Genomic DNA, 9,750 nt, shown 5'->3' with positions numbered 1-9,750 from the left:
AAGGCTCACTGGGCTACAGAAGATAAAGGGGGCTTTCTCAGACGCTTCACTAACTTTCACCAACTGGGAGAAAATATAATAGCTGATACTTACAGTGCTTACATTTTCACCTCCCCTCTCTGAGCCGTCAGTATCTTAAAGAAGACTTTAAAAACAATATGACTTAAATTGGTGATCACAGCGAGGTTAAAGGAGAAAATTAGCTGTGAAGCTGTAAAGAAAGAGATGGCATTTTAACAAAGCTAGATGGGTTGTATGCTTCTGTACGTTTGATACGAAAAGAGTAACCTGTGAAATTGGTGTTATTGTTAATACTTTGTTTTGTAATCAAGCATATGGTTAGGGCTGGATCAGGTGACGCTGACGCCTTTTATACACCTCTGCACATAATCATGAGTTATTATTCATCTCTGGCTCTCTTACATGGCACATCTTTGTCTTGTCTTCCTCCCCTCATCTCTAACTGGTCACAACAGACGCCTGCGCCACCATGAACCTGGTTCTGCTGGAGGTTTCTTCCTGTTAGTGTCCTACTGTTCCCAAAGCGTTGCTTAAAGGGGGTCATATGATTGTTGGGGGTTCTCTGTATTATTGAATAACATGATAAGCAGTTTATTCAAATGTAATGCTACTTGCTGTACCAAGGGGCATTATGTGATATAAGAAGCCAAGAAGTCTGCCTGAGGACAGTGTATTGTATCTGGGATAATGTTTCCATATGACAGACTATAGGTATCCTGAGACATATGCTCAACAAGAATCAATAAAGAGGAGGAAATACGGTGGTGTGGACATGGCATCTGCAACCACAATGGTCTTCTATGTGCTTTAAGCAAGTTAAAAAAATGCGCTAGGCTAAAAAAAAAAAAAAAAAGGCAGCATAGATTCTTGTTTTGACCCTTTTGATCTTTATTGGCAGCAGCTTTCGATACGTAATAGGTTTTAACCTCCTCGTGATGTTACTCCGAATGAGTCAGCTAAATGCTTCTATTAAAACACAAAGCTTTCTCATGCCATGCAAAACACAAAAGATATCTTTAGACCTGTGTGGTGAGTGTATATCGATTTCATTTTCATCTCTCGACCAATCAGCAGTTCATTTCCATTGCTGGCACCATAGTTTGGAAAGCAATTAAGGATTTGAGTCTTGTTCAGGAAGGCTAGATGCACCTTCTGGGATTCAAATAACTTGTGCTCATAAGACAATTACCAAAACCCCTACACCATATTACACAATGTTATTACTGCTTCTGGAGAGTGTGTAATAGGATTTCACTCAGGAAGAGGAGCTTGATGCCGTTTCATTTCATTAACTAGATGGTCATTTCATGATGTACGCCACCTGACCTGATGCTGAGGGACACTGACCTGAGCGCGTTCAATAATGGTACATATACATTATACATACAGATATAAATCACTCAACCTGCTTGTCAGTCATGAGGACATATTCTGATCTATTACTGAGAATGAACCCTATTTTACTAAGTAAGAGGCTTCGAGTGTGAAATGTGCAAACTAGAACATATGTAAAGGGCTCGGGGTCTCTGAGAGGGGCTCGTCTGATGAAATGGATTTGTGTAATTTCCCTGATTTTTCTAATGAAATAAGTGCAAAAGGTGACGGCCCCATTGATGACACCCCTGTGTGCATCTTGACCCCAATTATAGTACTGTGACTTGGACAGCAGATGGTACATACACAGAGACACACATGCACACAGGAGGCGTGGCCATGGCAACAGACTCATAATGGTTGTCCTGGTGTGTAGTGGAATCACTTGGCCTAATTTGTTAAGTACCACCTCAATATATTTAATTTAATCAGTCTATTCTGAGCATAAAACAAGTGTTATCAAATGAATCCTTAGCTGCCCACACTGACAGCTCATCAGACATGTTCTTTAGAAACAGGACAGTGCTTTAATGGGTTTCACTGATCAGCATTTTCACATTTTTTACACTGCTCTGCATCTTGCTTTTGATAAAAAACGTGTGTGGTAAGTTTTCATCTAAGAAAAGCAAACTAAACTAATTAAGCCTAGACCAGCAGGTCATTTTAAAAACTCTTTTAAATTCCCACAGATGCTCTAATAATCTATAATTTACAGATAAGAGTGCTTTTAAAAAGAAAAACATAATAATTTTAGTAGCTTATATTATATTAGGTCAACATACATACACGTCATCCCTGAGGCAAAAGCCCAGGCTTCAGACTGCCCCTAATGTTTCTGAGCTTCTAATAGTTTTTCTCCATTATCAGGTCTGCATGATGTCAGAGAGACACACACAGCTCTGGCTGTGAGCACAGAAGCTCCGCCCACCAGCTGTCCACACCTACTATTTTACAAAGAGCAGCCAATCAGAAGAAAGTTAAAGTAAGGATCCATTGAATGGTTGTACTAAATTCCAGTATAACATAAATAAGGATTATAATATACTCTAGTAAAGGAAAATTTAAAAAAATGTTTAAAATTAGCTTTAGAGGCTGCCTTTAAATGAAAATATACAATAATACAATCTACAGAAGTAGGATTATCCTGCTTATATTTTGAGGAAGAATTTCTTCCTGTAGAGCAGGTAGGCGATGAGCAGCCACAGTGCAGTCCCCCACAGGCTTTGAAAGAGCCACTCCCAGTGGCTCTGCTGGAAGCGCATTTCCCAGCTGAAAGGGAAGTAGAAGCCCAGGAGAGAGTGGCCAACATACACAAAGATGGAGTTCATCCCTGTGGAAGAGGGGTGGAAAAAAGACAAGTTATTGAACAGGATTTATACAATTTAAAGGATTTTTCCCTGCTTTCCATAATAGCTGAATGACTAAAGTTATGTGCAAAAAGTAAAGGCTTTATTGCAGGGATGCTTTCCAAAAAGCCTTCCAAATGAGCTAATCAGTTTAAACTCTTCTCTGGGAGTCTGGCCAATAATGCAAAAAATTACTGGAAGAAAAGAGTGAGGACCACAAGTCCAAAACCTAGACTATAATCCCTACAAAGGCTTTCAGGACATTTGTTATATTAGGCTGAAAAATGTTTGTCTTTGCATAATCAGCTAATGAGTTGCCAAACACAATTGTCATTGTAGTCAATATTTTAAACTACGTTCCAGCGTTTGTGAGGTTTTTATTCCAACCAAAGCACATACACCTTTGTAAAGCAGCCTGTCAGTACAAGAAGAAACATACCTGGGTATATGAATGGCTGTCCACCCCACCAGCCCTTGATATCGACGACAAAGAACATGCCTCCCAGCAGCAGGAAAGACAAACAGCCCATACACATGATATAGGACAACGACCTGAAGAAACAGACCATCGGCAACACTTTACTACAACAGCAACATTTTACTCTGCACATTTGGGCATCACTAAAATCTGAGCAGAATGGTGTGAAGAACAGTGTAAACACACTCAGTCCATCAATCCTCTGCTGCAGATAAATAACACCCAGAGTCTGTCCTACAAACAGTGAGGCAGTTTGCTGGACTTGTCTATAGCACCAGCATATGGATCCTTGGCATGTGCCTCATGGAGCTGTGCCAGCTAACCACGTCTCTGTCTGTTCCTAAGTGCAAGAATGCATGATGAAATATTATCGCATGTAAAATGGCTCCTTTCTAGAGCCTCCCTGCATTTATTTTTTATTTCTTTATCTCAGCTGAAGTCGAGCCAAAAAGGACTCTTAGCTTGGAGTTAATTACTTTTAGACATCCCGGCAAGGACTTGTACCCAGGAGCTCAATAACTTGTGCATGATGAACTGCCTATAAAAGCCAGGTAGGTAATGGCAAGTGATGCCCCATGTGGAACATCATGAGGAATTTGCTTACACATCACAGATGAAATGGCATTCTTCCTGCTACAACATTTGAATGATTCACATCACATATAAAGGGAAATGTGGGAGTGGAAACAAATGCACGAGTCATAAAGTAACCGATGTGTAACTGTGTCACGTTTCGTGCAAAATCATTACAAACGTTTACCAAAGTGCTGCGCCTTGTTTTTCTAAAAAGGCTTCTAATAGTTTGGGAGCAGTTAAGACTGCGTTGTGGTTATACAGTTACATTTCCCAGAGTCTGAGCTCTTTCCATCACACAGAGCTGGTAAAACAGTGAGTGAGTGCTTCTGGGGGAGGATGAAGCATTCTTTATTTCGCTGGCCGTAAGGAAGAGTGATCATGTTGGGAGGATGTATAACGGCAACACCTCACACTCCCAACAGCCCGGGTGATTATTTACAGCCGTAGCTGTCGTTAGAGGTAAGTAAACGCGTGTTTTAGCAGCCTTGATTTGTGTCTGTTGGAAATCCCATCCTTTCTTTTTTTGTGAGGAAAAGTGGCTGGATTTAGAGGGTCAGGAAGCACTTACCAAAGGTTTTTATTGACAGGTATAAATCCTCCGTCTCGCGTGCACTTAGAAAGGATGGCTGCGGAGATTCCCTGAGGGTGGAAATGAAACAGATTTCAAATCGATGGAGGGCGATAAAGCAATCTGTATTGGGCTGCTAAAACGTGAGGCAACAGTATCAAGCAGAGTCCACCAGATCAACCGACAATCAGAGTTACGTGGACATGGTCCATTAACTTATACACACACACAAAACACTAGACAGGACTGCAAACACACCAAAACAATGAGCTGAAAAACACTAAAATGTGGGTTTGTCACTACAGTAAAACACCACGAGAGGCATCTACAAAGTCCAACACACTGAGGCCCAGCTGACTCCATGTTCATATTTACTCATGATCTGCTCAACTCTACATCAGTAAGCACTTTCATAGTCTTAACTATCCCCCCACCCTCCCTGTATGATTTAGATACATGAAGAAAGATTTTGTGCTGCACAGAGAAACCCAGGACAGCGGATCAGGATCCAAACATGCTCGTTAGGTGGATATCCATCATGTGTATAGATGACAGAATCGATGGTGTGGAAATAGCCTAGCTGGGGCTGGATTGAGTCTCCAGGCTATCCAGGCAGCAGGATGTGGGATGGGGCTGGTATGTGGGGCAATCGCTCAATTTCAATCTCTCACTTCTGGAGCCTGATCGTTGGACTTTAATTAACAGGGGCTGCTGTTTATTATGAGGAAGACACATGGCTGCCTCTGAATATCAGCCTGCCACAGAGATCACAAAACAATAAACCATGGCCTGATGTTTACTGTATCCACACTTTCTGTTTTTCCTCTGCTTAACGCCGACCCTGTTGTCGGGTGCGTGCAGTAATAAGTTTTCTCCTCCTCTGAGGAAACCTGCTAATGTTAAGAGCACATGTCTGAAACAAAAGGCAGCTCGGCTCTGCTTCCTGCCTCCCCCTTTGAGCCGAAATCTTATTAGAAAAGTCAATATCAAGAGCAGGCCAATCGCTAAAACTAATTTTGCTTTCTGTGTTGGTAAGACATACAACCAAAAATAGACTTAACCACTGAGATTAAAAAAATCAAATCAAATGTACACGTGCAGAAACGGTGAAACAAATATATGCTGCGCTGATTCTTTATTCCTGTGTCTGTTCCTAAAATCAATAACGATGGTCTGCTCTCACTGCCAGCCGATGCAATGTGAGAAAATCTACTCTATTGCATTTTTCTATTTCAGCTAACCAGGATTTAAGCTACTCTGTTGAGCCACATCTAAATACTGTAAGATCCAGAATATCGCACCTCCAACACTGTAATCTTCAGTAGCATCCGCAGCAACTATCAGCTGGTAAACAATGAGATACAGTGGAAAAAACATTAAAGCCTAATGTTTATTTATGACAGCATGAGCTACTTTGTCACTGTGCGCCGCTGGGAGAAGCTAAATGGATCTAATTTATGTCACCTCCCTCCAGCCACTCATCGCACAATGATAGTCAATAAGATTCAACACCTGGAGACATAATGGAGCTTTGTCCTTTAAGACGTGAGGTTAATGACGTTAAATTCTCACAACAGAATTTCAATTGATTCTCACATATACGAGCAGGACTCTCTCACTGAGTTTCTTACACAGGAGACTTTTTTCCTCTTCCTACTGTCCTTTTGGAAAATATTGTCTGGATGGAAAAACGCTGCTGTTACAGACCTTTAAAACTTCACTGAGATATTGTTTTGGACACATTAGACTACAAAAATAAACAGATTTGACCTGAAAAACCTTATGACATCATAGTAAATAAAATAAACAATTTCTTTAACACCAGAACCTTCAACGCTGTTTCAACTCATGTGTCAAATAAATAAATAAACGTCTTGCAGTCATACACATAACACTCTTAAGGAACCTGATACCCAAAGCTGGACAGAAAAGGCACCCAAATATACTGGAACTACAGAACTTCAGACAAGTCTTTCCCTGCTTTTGTGTGTTTTTTCTTTCGCTGCACAGTTTTTCCATCCTGCGCAGCTTGATTTCAAAGGCCGTGTGATGCAGCCAGCTCTTCCAGCTCTATCATCGCTCCAGGTCACAGAGCTGCCGGTTCAGGATGTCTGCCTCCACAGCACGCAGGCTCCTCCTAACCCCGTTTCACAAATGAGCTATATCTCTGGAGCATCACGCTGCACGTACATAAAAACAGCGGCAAGCACAGTTCAGCGAGACTAGCCTTCCTACGTGTCTGTCTGTCAGTCTTGCTAGAGCAGACTAGCAGCCTCCTGTCACAGGTTTAGAAATACAAAACAAGCCATCTCCTGTAACACTTGGCCTTTCCCTGGGGGACGCATTCCCCCTCTAAATGAAATGGAGGCCAGCCTGGCTCTTTTTGTGTTTTAAGACCACCCAGAATGAGCAGAAATCTCAAACAAATATGACCTTAAAAGCTTTTCAGACAGGCATTACCTTTTTATCTTAGGTTTGAATGCACTTTAATAATTCCTTTCTTAAATCTGCCATGTTTGATTTGCTTGTTGAGCCCTCGCTTGCAGCTTCCTAAACTGATCATACTCTTAGAGTAGATGCTTTTATGCTTGCAGCAGACTGTAAGTAATATGCATAACTCTTCCAATCCAAAACCACATGTAAAGCACAGAGAGGCAACGAGACGCAGCGTGTATTCCCCCGAGGGTCCGGATACCCATGTCTGCCCGGAAACACAGCCACACATGGATGTTGTTTAATTGTACTGAGATCACACACATGTCCTCTGCTAAGTCCTGCTAATGAATGACTTCAGCAAGCTACAGTATGACTAATACCCAAGAGGCTGGAAAACACGTTGCAGAATTCACCTGAAGTGAAACACTGAGACCATAAAAGTGCTCGGCTCTGAGTGAATCACAGGAGCAGGACAGTTATTGGGTGTCTTGGTTTTAAATTAACAACTGACTTTATATTCATTTCCTACTGCAGCTCTGCTTAAAACCTCCACGTACCAGGATGACGGTCCACACTAGGAATCGGCACAGGATTTGGATATTCATCTTTTTGTAGAAAATTATAATTTTCCCCGCCTGTGAAAGAAAGAGGCAGAAATAAGTACAGACCCCACAGCCTATTCACTCATCTCTTTAATGAGAAATACCACATAAACACCAACACCCGGTGTGTCCGCGTACTTGCCCTTGGGTAACCAAATAGGCCTGGGATGTGGCTGTCGATGCCACGTCCCTGACATGGCGGTCACGTTTCTCCTATCCCATGGAGCCAGATGTGGGGTGTTAGTCATCCGCACCCTCTGATTAATTTGGTGATGATGAATATGTTTCAGCTGAGAACATTAGCATGGACCAACACAGAGGAAGCCAGCGGACACCTGGCGTGTCGTCTAAGACTCGCTGACTGAAGGGCTCAGAGCAAACCGCCCATGGGGAATTGAGCAATGGGGTCACTTTTTCATGTTACCTTCCCACAACCCAAATGGTTATAAGTGCCACTGTCACCATCTGAGACGCAGGTCTGAAGAACAAAAGGGCCTTCCTACTTTCTAACAGCATTTTGTCATTAAAGTAGGGCAGCTGTGCATTTACAGTGAGACAGGAAAACATCTGTCACATAATCTTTACTGTAGTCACACTGTAGGTTTATATTAACATATTATCATTGAAGAGCATCACTGTCTGCACAATGAAGCCATTAAAACTTTCAGTCTAATCAAGTCAAACTGAGTATTTTAAAGTCACATCTTCAGAAGGTTCTGATCATTTCCTGTCTCTAAGATATTTTCAGTCTGCTTTTTGTTTTTGTGTTCAGTTGAATTCAATTAAACTTTATTAAAATAGTGCCAAATCACAACAACAGTTGTCTAAAGTGCTTTATATTGTAAGGCAAAGACCATACAATAATACAGAGAAAACTCCAACCATCAGACAACCCCCTGTGAGCAAGCACTTGGTGACTGTGAGAAGGAAAAACTCCCGTTTGACAGGAAGAAATATCAGGCAGAACCACGTTCAGGTAGATGGAGCCATAAACCACTAGTTGTGGGTTTATAAGACCTATTTGAACAAGTGGGCTTTTTGATTAAATCAAAAAATCAAATAAAGTATTGCAGTATTTTGTTGTGTATTTTTAATGTTTTATAAACCTGCAGAGACTCTAAAATGTACAGTTTCTATTCAGGATCAAGTCCAGTGGAGGGAAATTAAACTTTAAGGTTTTTTTGCAATGCATTTTGAAAACACAAAACATACATATATTTTTTATGTTCGAAATCACTTCATGGCAACTATTTTCTCAGTTAACGGTACAGTGGTGCAGTGGTTAGCATTGTCATCTCACAGCAAAGAGATTCTGGGTTTGAAGCCACAAGCCAGCCGGAGTCTTTCTGTGTGGACTGTACAGATTCTCCCAGCGACTGCATTGGCTCTCTCCAGGTAATCGAGCTTTCTCAAGCAGCCCAAAGACACACGTTAGGTTAACTGGAGATTCTAACATGGTGTAAATATGAATGCCAGCAGTTCACTGTCTCTACATATTAGCCCTGTGATACTGGGTTACGGGTTACAACCTGAACAGGATGCCAGTCTACCAGCTGGGCTGGACTCCAGCAACCACATGACCATGAGTGTTGTCCACATTAAAGACGACTGGGACATTTAGCTTGTTAATTTTGCAGAGTTTAAAAGCTGATTTAAACAATTTAACCAAAACTACGTATGGCATAGGTCATTTTACCTAAATGAATAGTGAACAAATACAGATTTGGCATAAAAAACATATGAGTGGATCTGTCCTCCACTGTATCAACAGTTCAGGCTAGTGGTGGTGCTGCTATCAGGTGTCGGAAATATTTTTGGCACACTCAGTACCCACTGAGCATTCTTCTTCACAGCCAACCTGAGTATTGTTGCCAATCAGTCCATCGCTTTGTGACCACAGTGCACATATCACCTGGTGGGTACACGCAGCATATTATAAAGCTTACTACAGTCATCAGGTCTCTATTCAATACAGAACCTTTGGGATGTGGTGGAATGGACAATTTTTAAAACCAGAGGTGATAGATCTTTTAGAGCGGTGGCCCCCAGGTTGTGGAATGCTCTCCCTCCATCATTACGTTGCCTTGATTGTATTTATTCTTTTAAAAAGCAGCTTAAGACTCATTTATTTAGATTGGCTTTTAATTAGATTTGTTCTGTGTGTTTTATTATTAATGTATTTTATGTATTTCTGTTTTATATTACTGTGAAGCACTTTGTGGCTTTTATCCTGTGAAAAGTGCTATATAAATAAATTGATTTGACTTGTCAAGATCTGCCTATGCAGGTCACTAAAAATGCAGACACTTGGACTAAACTTAGCAGAAGCAAGCCATTTATTAAGGCTGC

General features: G+C 41.3%; 1 protein-coding gene across 3 annotated transcripts in view; it reads right to left on the bottom strand.

Annotated features, from left to right (window-relative positions):
* Positions 1-352: 352 nt before the first annotated feature.
* Positions 353-9,750, bottom strand: part of LOC146505049 (heparan-alpha-glucosaminide N-acetyltransferase) — a 29,598-nt gene continuing 20,200 nt past the window's right edge. For all 3 annotated transcript variants that reach the window (XM_085182717.1, XM_085182718.1, XM_085182716.1), the window contains 4 exons: positions 7,357-7,434; positions 4,364-4,434; positions 3,181-3,293; positions 353-2,725 (listed from right to left, as the gene is read on the bottom strand). In XM_085182717.1, coding sequence (XP_085038843.1) covers positions 2,544-2,725; positions 3,181-3,293; positions 4,364-4,434; positions 7,357-7,434 — 444 coding nt within the window. In that variant the 3' untranslated portion in view covers positions 353-2,543. The remainder of the gene's footprint in view (positions 2,726-3,180; positions 3,294-4,363; positions 4,435-7,356; positions 7,435-9,750) is intronic.

Source organism: Neolamprologus multifasciatus, chromosome 13, assembly GCF_963576455.1.
Source record: "Neolamprologus multifasciatus chromosome 13, fNeoMul1.2, whole genome shotgun sequence".
NCBI classification, from domain to species: Eukaryota; Metazoa; Chordata; class Actinopteri; order Cichliformes; family Cichlidae; genus Neolamprologus; species Neolamprologus multifasciatus.
The sequence above is the reverse complement of the archived record's forward strand: the minus strand, read 5'-3'. Positions and strand labels throughout refer to the sequence as shown.